Raw genomic sequence first — 17,844 nt, 5'->3', positions numbered from 1 at the left:
CACCAATTTCCACTTTTCTCAATGGCAAAAAAAATAAAACATCGGATTTTAAACGCGCAAGCTAATTTGTCTACGCGTTTGTAGTCGAGGTATTACGGTTGTGAGCAACATGGCCGCCTCCATGAAGAGCTGTGTGTAGCTTATAGGTTTCGTAATATTCTGATAGGTTTACCTGCTCTTTTTTTTTACAAACCTGACTGTGTATGTCGTCAAAGTATACAAACCTGACTGTGTATGTCGTCAAAGTAAGTAGTTTGAAGAATATATTTTTTGGGAGGGGTTGTGATAATCGTACATTTGTTAAATGAAAGGTATCCGTAGCTCAGCTGGTATTTTACTTATTTTCAACTATTGTATCAGTGTATTGTTAATTTAGCAGAGTTATTCATCCTTTAAATGTAATATAGTTAATCTGAGAATCAATATATTTGTATTTTAAATATTTAGAGCAAATTCGCTGACAACAAAACGAATCACTGATTATTCAGACGAAATACATTATGGCCATGTTTCTGTAAAGTTAAAGTACCAATGATAGTCCTCTGCATTTGACCCATCCCCTTGTTCACCACCTGGGAGGTGAGGGGAGCAGTGAGCAGCAGCGGTGGCCGCGCTAGGGAATTATTTTGGTGATCCATCCATCCATCCATCTTCTTCCGCTTATCCGAGGTCGGGTCGCGGGGGCAGCAGCCTAAGCAGGGAAGCCCAGACTTCCCTCTCCCCGGTCACTTTGTCCAGCTCCTCCCGGGGGATCCCAAGGCGTTCCCAGGCCAGCCGGGAGATATAGTCTTCCCAACGTGTCCTGGGTCTTACCTGTGGCCTCCTACCGGTCGGACGTGCCCGAAACACCTCCCTAGGGAGGCGTTCGGGTGGCATCCTGACCAGATGCCCGAACCACCTCATCTGGCTCCTCTCGATGTGGAGGAGCAGCGGCTTTACTCTGAGCTCCTCCCGGATGACAGAGCTTCTCACCCTATCTCTAAGGGAGAGCCCCGCCACCCGGCGGAGGAAACTCATTTCGGCCGCTTGTACCCGTGATCTTGTCCTTTCGGTCATGACCCAAAGCTCATGACCATAGGTGAAGATGGAAACGTAGATCGGCCGGTAAATTGAGAGCTTTGCCTTCCGGCTCAACTCCTTCTTCACCACAACGGATCTATACAGCATCCGCATTACTGAAGACGCCGCACCGATCCGCCTGTCGATCTCACGATCCACTCTTCCCTCACTCATGAACAAGACTCCGAGGTACTTGAACTCCTCCACTTGGGGCAAGATCTCCTCCCCAACCCGGAGATGGCACTCCACCCTTTTCCGGGCGAGAACCATGGACTCGGACTTGAAGGTGCTGATTCCCATCCCAGTCGCTTCACACTCGGCTGCGAACCGATCCAGTGAGAGCTGAAGATCTTGGCTAGATGAAGCCATCAGGACCACATCATCTGCAAATAGCAGAGACCTAATCATGCAGCCACCAAACCAGATACCCTCAACGCCCTGACTGCGCCTAGAAATTCTGTCCATAAAAGTTATGAACAGAATCGGTGACAAAGGGCAGCCTTGGCGGAGTCCAACCCTCACTGGAAACGGGTCCGACTTACTGCCGGCAATGCAGTATTTTGGTGATTTAACCCCCAATTCCAACCGTTGATGCTGAGTGTCAAGCAGGGAGGTAATGGGTCCCATTTTTATAGTCTTTGGTATGACTCGGCCGGGGTTTGAACTCCCAACCTACTGATCTCAGGGCGGACACTCTAACCACTAGGCGACATTAAGTCCAGCTGTAGTATTACCACGTGGATGTATTAAAGTCTTGTATAGGAGAGATAAATAATAATTAATCCATAAAATGTCATCACTGTTACTTAACCTTGTTTACCCCCCTTCTCACAGTTCAGCATTCTCCATGTTGACTAAGAAATTTCCCTCTTTGGAGAGTTTCCTGCTTCTGGTCTCCAGGCATGCCAGCCACCTTGCCAGACAGCGCTATGACGTCATTGTGGTGGGTGGAGGTCATGCGGGGACCGAGGCGGCAGCAGCGGCCTCCAGGGTGGGAGCGCAGACGCTGCTGGTCACACAGAAAATAAAAACTATTGGTGAGAGTTGAAACCAAATAGATAAATACTGTGCTTGAATGAGAACGAGCTTACTCTCATGGTGCGCTTTCCTCTAGGTGCCTTGTCATGCAACCCGTCCTTGGGCGGAGTAGGCAAGGGTCACCTTGTGAAGGAAGTGGACGCTTTAGACGGGATTTGTGGTCGAGCAGGTGACTGGGCTGGCATCCATTTCTCCATCTTGAACCGGAGGAAAGGCCCTGCTGTGTGGGGGCCACGGGCTCAACTGGACCGCCAACGCTACCGCCAGTTTATTCAAGTAAAAAAAGATATAATTTTTTGTTGAATGTATCCAAAATGGTGATTACATTAAAAGCTCAAATTGTTGGGTACGGCGTGGCGCGGTTGGTAGAGTGGCCGTGCCAGCAACCTAAGGTTTCTTGTTTCGATCCCCACCTTCTACCAACCTCAACACGTCCGTTGTGTCCTTGAGCAAGACACTTCACCCTTGCTCCTGATGGGTCGTGGTTAGGGCCGTGTATGGCAGCTCCCGCCATCAGTGTGTGAATGTGGAAATAGTGTTAAAGCGCTTTAAGTAGCGCTATACAAGTATAACCCATTTACCATTTAGATGGGGCATTTATTTCCATAAAATCGCAAAGGGGACTTTTCGTTATGGTTTCTAAAATGTGAAAACTCGTATTTGTACAACACAGCAGCAACCAAACCAATGCTGTAATAGCGGTAAGGCGCAAAATTGCGGTGTGGTAGATGGTAGAGCGGCCGCACAGCAACTTGAAGGTTCTTGGTTTGAATCCAGCTTCCGCCATCCTAGTCACAAGCGATGTGTCATTGGGCAAGACACTTCACCCACCTTACTTCCAGTGCGGCTCACACTGGTGTATGAATGTGAATTATTGTTTGGTGGTTGTTGGAGGGGGCATAGGAGCATATTGGCAGCCACGCTTCCCCAAGGGCAGCTGTGGCTACAAATGTAGCTTACCCACGTCCTCGTGTGAATGTGGAGTGAATGCTTTATGGGCTCTCAGTTCTGTCTGTAAAGCGCTTTGAGTGTCTAGAAAAGCACTATATAAATCAAATCCATTATTATCATTAACTTCCCAGAGTTTATTGCAAACAACAGTACGTGTTACACAACTCTCACTTAAAAGTGTACAAAGAGGTAAAAAAACTACTTCAAATGCAGCTTCTGCCATTACAGCAGTGCTTCTCAAATATTTTCTGTTACACCCAAGGAAGAAGAAAATATTTTGCGTCACTCCACTCTCTACCGTGACTATAAATAGTATAATTTGTCTATAAAATTGTAATAACTATACCTCTGCATAAAATTGTAAGCTTATTACCATTAAAGGAAACGACACATCAGTCTTTCCTCATCTCCCACCGTGGTTACAGTGAAGCCAAGTGCTACATATGCTTCCATTATATTCTGGTACGGTAAAAAGCATGTTCTCTGAGGTCACAAGCGCCCCTCCTGGCATTGCACTGTGCCTGCCCCACTATTTGAGGACTGCATTAGACACACACCATTAGAAACCACAACAGGCGATGAGTGAATTAAGTAATTGATCACCGTAATCGTGTTCTCCGCCTGTAGTCAGAGCTGCTATCCACTCCCGGACTGACGATTCTGGAGGGATCTGTAGAGGAGCTTCTTGTGACAGAACCAAACCCAGAAGAGCACGGACAGCACAAAGTCACAGGAATACGCTTGGGTAGCAAACACATCAAATTGAGTTGTTTCAATGAACACGTGTAAGTTTATTTCTTTCCTTGTGTGAGCTGGTGGAAGCCTTCCAATCTCTGCTGGCTCTGTGGTTCTTACCACTGGTACGTTCCTCTCCGGTTCCCTCTTCATGGGTCAGACCACATCCCCTGGAGGCCGGATTGGAGATGCCCCGTCCAGCACCGGGATGTCCTACACGCTGCGGGAACGGCTGGGGCTAAAGCTGGGCCGACTCAGGACGGGGACCCCTCCCAGAATTGTGAAGAGTTCTGTTGACTTCCATGAGGCTACGCTGCACCCCCCTGACAGTCAGCCTAGTCCCTTCAGCTTCCTGAATACACACACTCACTGCAAGGTACTTTGAATACGGCACTGCTAATTATTAAAATGTCTTTGTCTGATGTTGTATATTATTGAACTTTCATTAGCCTGAGGAGCAGCTGCCATGCTTTTTGACCTTTACCAATCCTGGTGTGGATAACGTGGTGAGGGAGAGTGTTCATCTCAACTGTCACATACAGCAAGACACCAAAGGCCCCAGGTACTCGGTTGTTATAGAATATTCATTTTTGATTGGCAATGTACAATATCACACATAAAGTTGTACATCCAGCACATTCCAGCAATCATTATATAATATTATTGTAATTACAGTGGAACCTCGACATAAGAATTTAATTAGTTCTTCAACAGGGTTCGTTAATAGAAAAGTGTGTATATTGAAGCAAATTTCTCCATAATAACAATGTAACATGAATAATTGGTTTCAGCCTCAACAAAATTCCATATTTTAGAAAAAGTGTATACACTTTGAAAACAATATAAAGCATTATATACAGTGTTTTATATTAAACAAACATAACAAGGAGGTGATGGATCAACTATTTAATAGCAAAGTCAAAACAACATTTAGCTGAGCTGTGAAGGGCTCATTTGTAGCTGCCCTGACAGCACGCACGCACACACAATCACTAGCTTTGTGATGCATTCAGTTTGAAATCACAAAACTCCCTAACTTTTACATCCCGTTCGGTACATTGATTAGGAATAAAAAATTAAATCCACTTTACGTTGATGTTTATCTTCTTTGCTTAGCGAGGAGTGTGGGGGAGAAAGGCAGTGTTGACAATGCTGTGGATACTTCCTGAATGTTTCAAACCACACTTCACTTGTTCTTTGCTTTCTTTACTCATATTGAGATAGCAAAATAAGAAAAATGTTAAAATGGCAACAAAAAAATAATTATTCGGTCTGTGGTTTGTAATTGGAAGTTTGTACAATGAGGGGTTTGTAAATTGAGGTTCCACTGTATTTACTACTATATATCAACTTCTCAAGGTACAAACTCTAGAAATGATGCTGGGATATAATATAAGTGTGGTCAGTGTACAGCCTCGAAAACAATATATAATTACTGTTACCGAAATAACATACAGCCATGTTAGATACCTTGCGCTCCTCTTTCTGCTTGAGGATGCCCCTCATGTGCTCTATTGGGTTCAGGTCTGCTGGACATACTTGACCACTCAATCACTCACTCGCCCACAGACAGACTTTTCAAGCAAACATTGAAGCAAAATATTCCCTAAAACTGCCAGAGCCATAAAACTTGTCCTCTTCCTTCTTAATCTTCCACGTGCAATAATTACGTTCAGAAAACGTTGAGTTTGATCGCACAAAATCCTTCAATGCGCCAGTACTGAGACTCACGAGAGTGGAGTGCGTGCGAAGTCATGACGTCATGTCTGCATGCAGGTCAGATTGCATTCACATTAGAAATCTATTTATTTTTGTAATGTGAACTGACACTAAAAAGATGAAATTTGACCAAAAAAAATCTGAATTTGATATCCGACCCCACAGTGTGAAGGTTTGTACATTTTGAGCACACTATTAAGTGCAACACAGTAAGAAACACAATAAGGGGGTGATGGATCAACTTTTATCTTTATTAACGAGCCAATACAACAAGCTGCTAATCTCTGTATGCGCTGCTCTGCCAACATGCGCACACAACCACACAGACGTCCCTTTGGTGCCCTCACAAATGGTCAAATAACACAAAATCCTTAACTTATATTGCTGCAATGATTAAGATTTATAAAAGTAAAATCCAATTACATAAACATTAGCAAAGGGGAGCTAACAAGAAAGGAGCAGATAGCGGGAGAGACTGGAGGGCTTTGGGGGGAGGGGCGATGTGTGCGTCTGTATGCCTTTGAAGAGCTACCTCTAGTTCAGCGGTGCTGTAGTTTTTCTCCGCCGCAGTGATAAGTCTGCTTTGGCATTTTTTCGATAAAGGTCCTAGCTCATCACAATTAAACTTTCTGTCGAGTCTTTCTTACTTGCACTCCTCGCAAATAGTATTTTTTTCAACTCCATTGTGATTCCATCCTCCTTCCATGCTCGTCTGTTGTCTTTTTGGCACTCATATTGAATTAGCAAAATGGACAAAACCTATCAAAAGGCGAAAAAAACTCAGAAATAGCACACACGCTGAAGCGCTGAGAAGTGACTAGTAGTATACTGCACAGCAAGTGAAGTGGAGGGTCCGCCTCCTCGAAAATGCTGCGCCCTGCTTTTTGCCTGCAGGCTGGACACAAAATGAATGAAGCGTACGTACACAGAGACATGGTTCGCACACAAAGGCATTTTAGGCTCCATCTAAAAGTTTGGAAATCAAAGTCCGCAAGTAGAAGGATTCGTAAATCGAGGTACCGTAATAAAACCTCCTTGTCTATTTGTCTCTTTAGGTACTGTCCCTCAATTGAGTCCAGAGTACTTCGCTTTCCGGGCCGCAGGCATCAGGTGTGGCTGGAGCCTGAAGGCATGACCTCTGACCTCATATACCCTCAGGGTCTGTCTATGACTATGCCCCCTGACATTCAACTCCGCCTCATCAGAGAGATCCCGGCCTTGCGCAGAGCCGAAATCCAGACACCTGGTACATGACTTGATATAGGGGCTTTCTATTACCAACTCAATAATGTGTCGTTTGAGATGGAATTTTGTTACATTGGACCCATGCAGGTTATGGCGTGCAGTATGACTTTGTGTGCCCCACTCAGCTGAGCCCTGCACTGCAGGTGAAAAGCACTCAGGGTCTCTTTCTCGCCGGGCAGATTAACGGGACCACAGGGTACGAGGAGGCTGCAGCACAGGTAGGTACATTTAACGTTTTTTTTCTGCATAGGTGCTAAAACCTTGCTCACTGTCTTATGCAGGGCTTGTGGGCGGGGGTCAACGCTGCCCGTGCGGCGCTCTCCATGCCAACAATGGCGCTGTCTCGGACTAATAGCTACATTGGCGTTCTTATCGACGACCTGGTAACGCGAGGTGTCACGGAACCTTACAGGATGTTCACAAGTCGGGCTGAGTTTCGCACGTCTCTAAGGCCGGACAACGCAGACTTGCGCCTAACGCTGAAAGGTAAACATGTTTGCAGTACTCTTTGAAAGTGATGATTGCATATTTCTCCATGTTTAGGTTTTGAGGAGGTGGGATGTGTGTCATCCATGCGGTACAAGGGGACTGTGCGAGTGCGGGACAGTCTTCAGGAAGCAATAGCAGCTCTCCAGGATGTCTCCATGTCCATCATCAACTGGAGACACAAGCTTCCACATGTGCCCATCAGTGAGACGAAGACTGGCATTCTGACGCAAGTTTTACAACTTCTTAGAATTACATAAAAGTGTGTTTGTGGTCAAGTTTTATGTCCTCAGGTATAGCGTTTCTCTTTCAGTGGCTCAGAGCTGTTACAGTACAACGACGTGTCCTTTGAAACGTTAGCGGCCGTCTTTCCAGAATGCCTTTCAGCGTACAGGGAATTTGCACAAAGGCTGAAGATAGAAGGTGACAAGCCCAAATAATCCACTGGCTATGCAATGCTCGACAATGACAACATCCTGCTGATGCTGCCTTATAATTACTATGCACCACCAAAGCGTAACACCACAATAGAGAACAACTGTCACAATAACTGCCTCATTTAGATAGTAAATATCCCAATGTCCACATGAAAACACATTTTGCCAAAGTAGCAGGTGACACCATAGCCCAGGGCTCTTCTACTGGCGGCCCGGGAATGTCACCATACTGGCCCCCAAGTCTAGCACAAAACTTGTGAGACAAACATTTTTGCAGTAAATTCCTAAAAACACTCAAGTGCTATTGTTGTATAGAGGAACTTGGACCACTGTAAACACAATGGCAGATCATTGCTAGCAAACACTGTGGTCCAAACTTCTTATTTATATAACTGAGGCGTTCCTCAAGGCACCCCTTCAAAATCCTCTCTTTTTTAACAGTTACTTTTTTTTTGTAATTTGATTTATATAACTAAGGTGTTGCTGTAGTTTGTTTACTTCAGATGCAGTCAGTAGTTATTTGTCCAACTTATTTAGTTATGCTAGTGGTGTTCCTCAAAATTCAATTTTCTCTTTTTCATAATTTGGGCTACTCAACTGATGGACCGCGTCCAGTTAAAAAAAACACTTATAAAATACTCACATTTTTGCAGCAGATTCTTAAAAACAGTAAAGTGTTGTCATAGACATGATTTTTGACTTACTTTTTTGCAGAATGTCCTTAAAACTGCAAAAGTGCTCCTGTAACTCTGACAAAGCGGCCAAAATCCAATGTCTACTGTAGAGGACGCTGGTTCTCCCTAATATACAAAATAAGACTAATAGTGAAGGTAGAAGTCCGGCCCCCGGTCCATCTCTTCCTGGAAGTGTGGCCCCCAAAACAATTTAGTTTAATATCCCTGCTGTAGCCCTTAAGTGTAGTCATATTATCATAATCATGAAGAAAGTAATTAGTGGAAAAAACAATAAAACAACAATAGTGAATCAAGGCAAAGTGGGATGTTTTGTCAGATTTTCTTGAATATTACACTTGATTATTAATGTAACCATCAGTAAGGTACATTTTGCCTCACAAAAATAAATAAACATGTTTTTTTTACAACTGAACATCATAATGTTCTTTGGCAATGTCTCCTGTGCAGCTGTGTACAGGCCCCTCTGTATCTACCAGCAAAAGGAAATGGAGAGAATTCAAAAGGAAGAGAGCATGTCTCTCCCACAGGACTTGGACTACTTCTCTCTGCCGGTGTCTCTCTCTCAGGAAGTCCGAGAGATTTTGGACAGAGTTCGGCCCACCACAGTGAGTCCGGACTCAGTGCCAAACTTGTCCTTATAATGTATTTTGTAGTATGTAATAAAGCAGTACACTGTGATTCCCAGTTGGGTGCTGCAACACGTTTGCAAGGAATAACTCCGGCTGCGATCGTTAACCTTTTCAACTATGTTCGACACTCGGACAGGAAGCTGAAAAGAATGCAGAGGAGCTAACCCCACCAAAAGGAGTGAAGAAAAAGCTTTGTATGAAAAAATATTTACACATATTCACCTGAGATGCTCATACTTAAAATGTTCACAAATAAATGATCATATTTTGAGACCACACAAACAATCACGTGTAGTTTTTCTCTTGACGTTTTCTCTTTTAGTGTACATTCACTAAATTTAATTTGTATAATTGGGGTCTGCAGGATTTAAACTTGATGAAAAAAAATAACCTCTTCGTCTATGATCCACTTACCGGGTAAAAAATTCTGACCTGACATTGAGCAGCATTAAACTTAGATGTCCTTTAAATTTACTCTAAGCCCTGGAAGGGTTTAGGGTAAACTGTCATGTCAGCAAATGCCACCTCAGTGGTTAGCGTGACAGGTGACACCAGAGGACACTGAAAGATACAAAGAGAATAAGATTTTAGATATTTTTAAGGTGAAGAAATGTGAAACATTTGTTCAACTTACCTTGAACTTGCGACACTGGAAAAGATATTTAGCTCCCAGAATGTAACTTTGAGGAAGATGCAGGAGGCCCATGTGAGCCCATAGCACTTGCACAGAGAGACGGTATGGAAGGGTGCAGCCTGAATCACATGTTTCCTGAGGCGGGGGGAAAGCTGTTCATTAAGTACTCTCCAAGACTTTGTAAATTCATACTGTGAACAAAAGTAGACCATTATACATAGAGAAAGTGAAAATTGTTTAATCATGCATAGTTACAATATAGTCGATCACATATTCCAGTTTCTCATTACACCATGTCCGAAAAGGAGTACAAAGAAGCAGAGCCTATTTAATACTACAGGTACAGTACCTCTTTTCCATTTACAAAAATTTCACGACCTCCCCCCCCCCCCCCCTGCAGTAGAACTGATGACCCCTAGGGGTCACTCATGGACCCCCAGTTGAAGACCTCTGTAACACTAAAAACGTTTTTTTTTCTTCTTAAGGTTATATTTCTCCTTTTCTGTTAAGAATATTTTTTTGTACATTCTTGGGTAGCATGTTATAGTTTGCTTTGTGCAGAAGTTTAGCTGTTTGCAAATGCACCAACTCATTCAATTTCTATGTTTTTAGTTCAATAAATAAAGAGTTTGAACGTTCTCGACGACCAATATTATGTTTTATTCTAAATGACCTGTTTTGTAACATGGTTAGTAAATTAAGCTTACTTTTGTAATTTTTTCTCAATATTTTAACACAACTCATATATGGTAAAACTAGCAAACAGTATAGTTTTGGTGCGGAACTTATTTTGCTTTATTCCTTATTGAAGTATTTTTGCCACCTTATGTTGTATGTTTTTATGAGGGATTTCCAGTTCATTTTATCATCTGTCATCACACCTACAAATTATATTTCTTACATTTATTTTAACTTTAATGTCTACTTTGTCAATTTGTATTTTTGTTTGACTATCTTTCCTACTGATTAAACAGCTTCCACTCCTCTGGAAATACATTTTACAATATTTTGGAATATTTTAGTGGGATTCTTTTCCCTCTCAATTATTTTTTAAACATAATTTATTCCACCCCACCCCATTTATCACTGCACAAGCTACATTCTGTCATTTTGAAAATCCTATTTTGTATCCTACTTATTTTACTATTCCTGCACAGTTTCTTTTTTCCCTTATTATCACCAAATGTAGACCTTTGAACACAGAAAATGAAACTTTTTAATGACAAAATGTAAACATATCAATGATTGTGCGAGTGTCGACAAATTCAACATATGGTACGAATAAATCCTAGAGTGCGTTCGGAAAGTATTCACAGCGCTTCACTTTTTCCACATTTTGTTATGTTGCAGCTTTATTCCAAAATGTAATATACTAATTTTTGTCCTCAAAATTCTACACACAATACACCATAATGTCAATGTGAAAATTTTTGTTTTTGTGGTTTGTGAATTTACTAAAAAGAAAATGGCTAAGAAATCACATCTACATAGGTATTCACAACCTTTACCATGATGCTCAAAAATTAGTTCAAGTGCATCCTGTTTCAACTGATCATCGTTAAAATGTTCCTACAGCTTAATTGGAGTCCACTTGTGGTAAATTCAGTTGGTTGGATATGATTCGGAAAAGCACACACCTGTCTATATATAAAGTCCCACATTTGACAGTGCATCGCAGAGCACAAACCAAGAATGAAGTCGAAGGAATTGTCTATGGACCTGAGATAGGATTGTCTCGAGGCACAAATCTGGGTAAAAGTACAGAAAAATATCTGCAACCGTGAAGGTCCCAATGAGCACGGTGGCAACCATCCTCTGTAAATGGAGAAAGTTTGGAACCACCATGACTCTTCCTGAATCTGACCGGCAGTCTCAACTGAGCGATCGGAGGAGAAGGGACCTAGTCAAAGGAGGTGACCGAGAACTCTATAGTCACTCTGTCAGAGCTACTTTATGGAGAGAGGAGAACCTTCCAGAAGGACAACTTTCTCTGCAGCAATCCACAAATCAGGCATGTAAGGTAGAGTGGCCAGACAGAAGCCATTCCTTTGTAAAAGTCTGACAAAATGCACCTGAAAGGCAATAAGGCCACGAGAAACTAAATTCTCTGGACTGATTAAACAAAGATTGAATTTTTTGGCATGAATGCCAGGCATTATCACCTGGCCAATACCATCCCTACAGTGAATAATGATGGTGGCAGCATCATGTTGTGGGGATGTTTTTCAGCGGCAGGAACTGGGAGACTAGTCAGGATATACAGAGGTAAAGGTGAATGCAGAAATGGACATCCTGGATGAAAACCTGCTCCACAGCGCTCTTGAACTCAGACTGAGGCAAAGGTTCATCTTTCAGCAGGACAACGACCCTAAGCACACAGCCAAGATATCAAAGGAAGGGCTTCAGGACAACTCTTTAAATGTCCTTGAGTGTCCTAGCCAAAGGCCAGATTTTGAATCCAATGGAATATCTCTGGAGATAACTAAAAATGGCTGCGCACAGACGCTTCCCATCCAACCTGATGGAGCTTTTGAGAAACTGCAAAGAGGAATTTGGCGAAACTGCTAAAAGATAGGTGTGCCAAGCTTGTGACATCGTATTCAAAAATATTTGAGGCTGTAATTGCTGCCAAAGCTGCATCAACAAAGCATTGAGCAAAGGCTGTGAATACGAATGAACATAGCGTGATTTCCTAGTTTTTTATTTTCAATACATTTAAAAAAAAAAAACTTTTTCAGATTGTAATTAGGTCGTATTGAGTGTAGAATTTTAAGTAAAAAAATAGTTTTTTCCATTCTGTAATAAGGCTGTAACATATCAAAATGTGCAAAAACTAAGATTAAATAAGACCTGTTTCTTCCTACTCATTCTCGGGCATGTCAGGTGGCAACAATGTTATCATGTGATGTTCCTTAACACAATAAACTCTTAATATTCCTCTACAATTACATTTGACTTGTAAATAGTACCTCCGAGTTGACAAGACACTCCTGCTTAAGGACTCTCGTCCAGTCAGGCTCGGAGCCTGAGTTCATGGCCATGACATCAGGGATGGCTGTTCCTCGCAAGATGTCGTAAATCAGAGAACGCATTTCTAAACAGTCCTCAGAAGAAGATCTTAAAATAACACAAATATGTTGAAAAAAACATTACTGGTGCTTTAAGTTGTTGATTTTTTTCTCACCTTAATGTGCAGCCTGTGATGGTGTTGTGTGCAAAGGGGATGATTGCCCGCGCGCTGAGGCGAGAGGAACACGCGCCGCCTGGAGACACCCCCATTATGGTCACCTGGCATACTGTCAAGGAACTGTGACGAAAAATTACAAAACTTCAGCTGAAGAAAGTTCACAAGGATACAGGTTCAGCTGCTCCATTAAAGCGACCGATAACCGCAGCTCCCACCCGTAGTCCAACTGTGGGGGTCGGTTGTCGTGTAGACTGGCTAGATGTCACCAGCTAAGGACGAAAAAAGCTTTCAGATGATGTTGTGTTAAAACATGCGGTTTCCACTACCTTGAATTGTACTGAGTGAACCTGCTGCAGCAACTGCTCCATTTTAACATCAGCTAAAAGTACATTCACGGTCGCTTCTGCCAGTTCTCCTCTGTCTGTGTACGCTATGACAAAGTCCACCTGAAAAACAATCAATGTAGGTTAGTTAAATTAACCAATTGGTGCAAAAATAACACTATTTTAGGGGGAACTATTTCCCACCTTCTTTGCCACGTTAACGCAATGGTTGTTTTGCTCACTTGGTACAGGCCAGTCAGAAACTGGGGAGACTGCGATCTGAAATAATAAAAAACACCATTGTGTTTGTAATTATACATTCTTTTAAACAGACATTAAAACAAGTATGGTTGCTTCCTACCAAAAAGTCTGACACTTGCTCCTTCTCGGGTTTTGGAATCTGTAAAAGCAACACTTGTTTTAAATTCAGGGGACATAGATGTTTCCTTTATTTTTCCAAACTTAGGCAGGTTCACTTACTTTAACAAGACTCAGATTTGAGTGGTAGGAGAGAGCGCTGAGATTTGAGTCTTCGGTGCAAGACTGAGGGGTTACCATGCGAGTACAAGACAGAGACTGTGACCTCAGAAACCCTGCAAAAGCAGAGATCATCTCCAGTGGTTAAGATAAAGAAGAAAGCTATGGAATCAATTCAGCACGATTCAAGACATTTAATTTAATATGTGGCGTACAGAGTTTAGAGATGGGCATTTGACTACATTGCCTTGATTGATAATGGGGAAAATTAACCAATTATTATTATACCTTACATTATTTTATTTTTTTCTAAATTAGAATTTAAAATTATGCTTTTTAATGATATTTTTCCAAGTATTATTTTGATTAGGCAGTGAATGGTTGTCTTGTCTATCTGTGTTGGCCCTGCGAAGAGCTGGCCAGGATCTACCCTGCCTTCCGCCCGAGTGCAGCTGGGATAGGCTCCACTACCCCAAAAGAGACAAGCGGTACAAAATGGATGGATGGATAGTTCTTTGCTCTTGTTTCCTTGCCATTGTTGCTGGCTGAACTTCAAGACTGACGCAACAGCCCCTCTACTGATTGCAGTGAAATATAGCGCACACTATTTTATGAGACATCAATCACAATCAACCAAATTATTAAAATTTACTCAAATAATAATAGAATCGTATGTCCATAACACGTAAATGATTATACAGTATATCATTACCCTATTCATTGTATAAAAAAAAAACTCTGGCTGTAGCAACTTATTTATAACTTGACAATGATTTTGGTACTACAGAAATCCTTTGTTTGTCCCTCTTAATTGACCTGACTGTGGTAAATGTACAGGAATTATTACTATAAATGGAATATATTCATGGATAGAGCAAACAAATTGTCTACCACCTTTTAAATACAGTTGTTAACTTTACGAGAGCCCTCTAGACAAAAAATAAAAAAACCCAGTCACCTTAACACTCTTTTAATCCAATAAAGTAAAGCTGAGCCAATTAGTGGCCATGATACTGAACAGCCTGCTCTGATTGGTTTCCTCTCTTCCAGTGGCCAATTCTACAGTAATTTTGATATTTTTAGTAAAAATGAAAAAGTGAAGCCGTGTTATGTCGAAGGACAACTGTACATTCTGATCCCATTTTTATTTAGAGCCAGCTTACGCGCAGGGTTGCGATTAAGACACATTGCGGTGGTCGCCCCCGGAGACGGCTGCCGAAGGAGGCCTCGCACAGATGACGTGGGGAAGAATGTCTGGATGACGTCATCGGCCTATAAAATTTTAAATTTCAGAACTTAAAAACAGAAAAAACGTCTTTAAAGCACCTGGTTTTGAATAACTGAATTTGAAGAATAGGAGAGCCTATTAATATGTAACAAACAAACAATCTGTTTCAGTTACCAGATAAAAAGGTCTGCTGTGGCCGACGCCTGTTGGTTTTGGGGGTGAGAAATGATAAGAGTCCCCTAAAGCTGGAGACTGAGGTGGAGAAACAGAGACTTTAAATGTGTCATCTGTTGGGAGAAAAACATTAACATTTAAAACAATATTGGTTGCCTTTCTTTTAGTGTAACTACAGTGGTACCTCAACTTCAGTGTTTTGAGATAAGAGCTATCTCTCAACTTACTGTTATGCTTTAAGTTGCAAGCAAAACTTTGACTTACAAATATCCCCGTCTTTAGGTGGCGTAGAAAATGTCACAGTAAATTCCATAAGATCCGACCAAAACATCTGGCCTTACTCGACAGCATAATCTTAAAGCTAAAAATGGACATACATTTGTTTTTCCAATCCTGTGAAAAGAACAAGTGAGTGTGAACGACAATGATAATAATAAGAAGAGGATAATATTAATTGAATTAAGGAAATAAATAATCAAAAACATGATGGAGCGTGTATTTTGACTTGCTAGTCTGAACCATAATGAAGCCGAATGAGTCAATAAGGTCAGTCAAAGATGTTGAAAATAATATGTAAATAGCGGACATTTATCTATGTTAATAATGAGAAGCTGCTGATAGTGTGTTTGACAGAGAAGCAACTCAAAGGAGATACTGTACAAGTCAGAGGTAATTTCTGTACATTACATTACTTCATACTCTAGTTGTTAGTAGTTGTACATTTTATTGTATTATTTTGTACTGAGTTGTTTTTTTCTTTTTAGGCATCTTACATGTTAAAATTGAGCCGTTTTAGGGAAGGCAAGAACCATGTAAAATAGATTTCAAGGCATTTCAATGTTCGATGTTGATTTGAGAATCAAGTGTTTTGAGTTAAGAGCTGCGTCACATAATCAAATAAACTCTTAAATTGAGGTACTACTGTATCGTGTTTTGGTTGAATGCATTCACCTCCAGAAATAACACAAAACAAGGAATCAGTCACAGTGACAGACGATAAATCCACATTGGTGTGGAACATCATCCATTTCTCAATGCAGTCTCCGGATCTGCAAAATATAGTTGATCATTATCTAAAGGCCAAAGACATACATTTTAGGACAAGTGTTGTGGACTTTACATGGCTTTCTGTGGACAGCCGCTGAAGATGGTAGTCAGGTTATCAATGCCACAGTCCACCATGTCACAACAGCAGCCAATATCGCAGAAATCAGGCGTGAGATCACAGATGCATGCTACTGCATATAACACACAATAATGAATTTTAGTTAGATGTTCCTGTCATGCAGCAATACCACACTCCTAAAGTTAAAAAGTTATAAAGTACCTATGATTGTCGCACACACACTAGGTGTGGCGAAATTATTCTCTGCATTTGACCCATCACCCTTGATCACCCCCTGGGAGGTGAGGGTAGCAGTGAGCAGCAGCAGTGAGCAGCAGCAGTGGCCGCGCCCGGGAATCATTTTTGGTTATTTAACCCCCAATTCCAACCCTTGATGCTGAGTGCCAAGCAGGGAGGAAATGGGTCCCATTTTTATAGTCTTTGTCTTTGGTATGGCTCGGCCGGGGTTTATAATAGTAGTGATGCAGGGACTAAATACTCCACATTAACTAATTTGCAGAAACATTAATACTTGCTGTGGGAGAAGGCAAGAAAAAAATGAGAAATCAAAAAAAGGTCCAAATTACCTGGGATTACCGTCGGTGATCGACCAGCTGGAGTGAAAGTCAGGCCGTTGTCTGTTAGAGGTCTTTCAACGGTTCCAGTGGAGTCTGATACGGCCTCGATTCTCTCAGTGGGGGAACTAGTGGAGTTCACCCCATCAGTGACCCCCGGAGAAGGGGTCGTTGGGCCGACAGGTTCCAGACTTGTTGAGTTAGAAGTGGTGGTCGGCGTAGTCCCCGTTTCGGTAACGGTTTGTGCAAAACTCCCAAACAAGAAACACACATATAAATGTATACGGCACCACTGTCGATAATTCATGTCGTCACACAAACATGGCGCGAACAACAACCCGACCTCAACTAGCTATTTAGCAATTATTCAATAACCTTCGTGATTAGGTTGAATTGTTTTTCGGTCGTTTTTCCAAGCAGTTACTATAATTTAACGTCATAAAGAAGTAAAGCTTGAGTAGCTCGCAGGGGCTAGCTAAACATGCTATACACATGCAGTTGTTAGGGATTTGTGTTGCTAAGGAAGTTGCCGTAACCACTTCCGGTAAAAAATAAAAACATAACGCTAAATAAAATTAAATAAAAATACAATTCGTGAAAATAAAAAAATCATGTGGACTGTAGTTATGTTTTGAGTATAAATATACGTATTTAAGTATAACAAAATAAACGTTCAAATTCTGGTTGTATGGCGTACATCTTTGGCGTCCTCGAGTGGTCAGTACATGTATTTAATGGGGGGGCCGAATCTAAAAGTTCAGTCACACTTTTCTAGCAGATATATTTCTCAGATTTAACTCACTTTTCTCAGATTCTCAACACATTTAAGTTCAAATTAAATGTTGACTATAAATATTATATGTGAATGTTAAATCTAAACCTAAATCCTAAATATAATTCCATATGTTAAATCTAAATCTAAATCCTAAATCGAAACATACATGTTAAATCGAAACCTAAACATTAAGTCTGACCCTAATGTTAAATCTAAATGTTATTCTAAATGTAAGTGGTACTTGTTAATTGTGAGCGCTTAATGTCAAATCCAAACCTAAATCTTGAATCCAAACCTAAATCATAAAACCAAATCTATATCTAAATGTGAGCGCTAAATGGTAAATCTAAACATAAATGTTAAATCTAAACC

General features: G+C 41.4%; 2 protein-coding genes across 4 annotated transcripts; one reads left to right on the top strand and one right to left on the bottom strand.

Moving 5' to 3' along the window:
• The first annotated feature begins 69 nt into the window (after positions 1-69).
• mto1 (mitochondrial tRNA translation optimization 1) lies at positions 70-9,369 on the top strand. The gene is made up of 13 exons (XM_062055738.1): positions 70-245; positions 1,894-2,096; positions 2,174-2,373; positions 3,676-3,793; positions 3,861-4,159; positions 4,233-4,345; positions 6,558-6,748; positions 6,835-6,965; positions 7,029-7,233; positions 7,291-7,462; positions 7,547-7,656; positions 8,813-8,970; positions 9,051-9,369. The coding sequence occupies exons 1-13, from the start codon at positions 235-237 to the stop codon at positions 9,156-9,158; spliced, it is 2,019 nt and encodes a 672-aa protein (XP_061911722.1). The 5' UTR covers positions 70-234; the 3' UTR covers positions 9,159-9,369.
• Positions 3,258-17,278, bottom strand: LOC133655508 (tectonic-3-like). Of its 3 annotated transcripts, none has more exons than XM_062055740.1 (14): positions 16,710-17,278; positions 16,138-16,252; positions 15,969-16,066; positions 15,018-15,130; positions 14,779-14,887; positions 13,619-13,731; positions 13,500-13,538; positions 13,343-13,417; positions 13,142-13,261; positions 12,986-13,084; positions 12,813-12,916; positions 12,598-12,745; positions 9,629-9,763; positions 3,260-9,555 (listed from the first exon to the last, which is right to left on the bottom strand). In XM_062055740.1, the coding sequence occupies exons 1-14, from the start codon at positions 17,002-17,004 to the stop codon at positions 9,466-9,468; spliced, it is 1,653 nt and encodes a 550-aa protein (XP_061911724.1). In that variant the 5' UTR covers positions 17,005-17,278; the 3' UTR covers positions 3,260-9,465. The 3 variants fall into 3 exon arrangements, with proteins under 3 accessions (XP_061911725.1, XP_061911724.1, XP_061911723.1); XM_062055739.1 differs by having other exon boundaries at positions 3,263-9,555; positions 16,138-16,255; positions 16,710-17,275; XM_062055741.1 differs by lacking the exon at positions 16,138-16,252 and having other exon boundaries at positions 3,258-9,555; positions 16,710-16,800.
• Between the last annotated feature and the right edge of the window lie 566 nt (positions 17,279-17,844).

The sequence above is a fragment of the Entelurus aequoreus genome, linkage group LG08 (assembly GCF_033978785.1).
Source record: "Entelurus aequoreus isolate RoL-2023_Sb linkage group LG08, RoL_Eaeq_v1.1, whole genome shotgun sequence".
Lineage (NCBI taxonomy): Eukaryota > Metazoa > Chordata > Actinopteri > Syngnathiformes > Syngnathidae > Entelurus > Entelurus aequoreus.
This window is presented reverse-complemented; position numbering and strand designations above follow the sequence as displayed.

What these genes read in the sequence shown, in the direction of transcription:
- mto1 (XM_062055738.1), top strand. An exon ending in ACAGAAAATAAAAACTATTG is followed by an intron (nt 2,097 to 2,173) that starts GTGAGAGTTGAA and finishes GCTTTCCTCTAG; the next exon opens with GTGCCTTGTCATGCAACCCG. An exon ending in ACGAAGACTGGCATTCTGAC is followed by an intron (nt 7,463 to 7,546) that starts GCAAGTTTTACA and finishes TTTCTCTTTCAG; the next exon opens with TGGCTCAGAGCTGTTACAGT.
- LOC133655508 (XM_062055739.1), bottom strand. Translation starts at nt 17,004, where the DNA reads ATGAATTATCGACAGTGGTGCCGTATACATTTATATGTGTGTTTCTTG. An exon ending in GTTTTGTGTTATTTCTGGAG is followed by an intron (nt 15,131 to 15,968) that starts GTGAATGCATTC and finishes TTCTCCCAACAG; the next exon opens with ATGACACATTTAAAGTCTCT. An exon ending in ACAGCAGACCTTTTTATCTG is followed by an intron (nt 14,888 to 15,017) that starts GTAACTGAAACA and finishes AAAATTTTATAG; the next exon opens with GCCGATGACGTCATCCAGAC.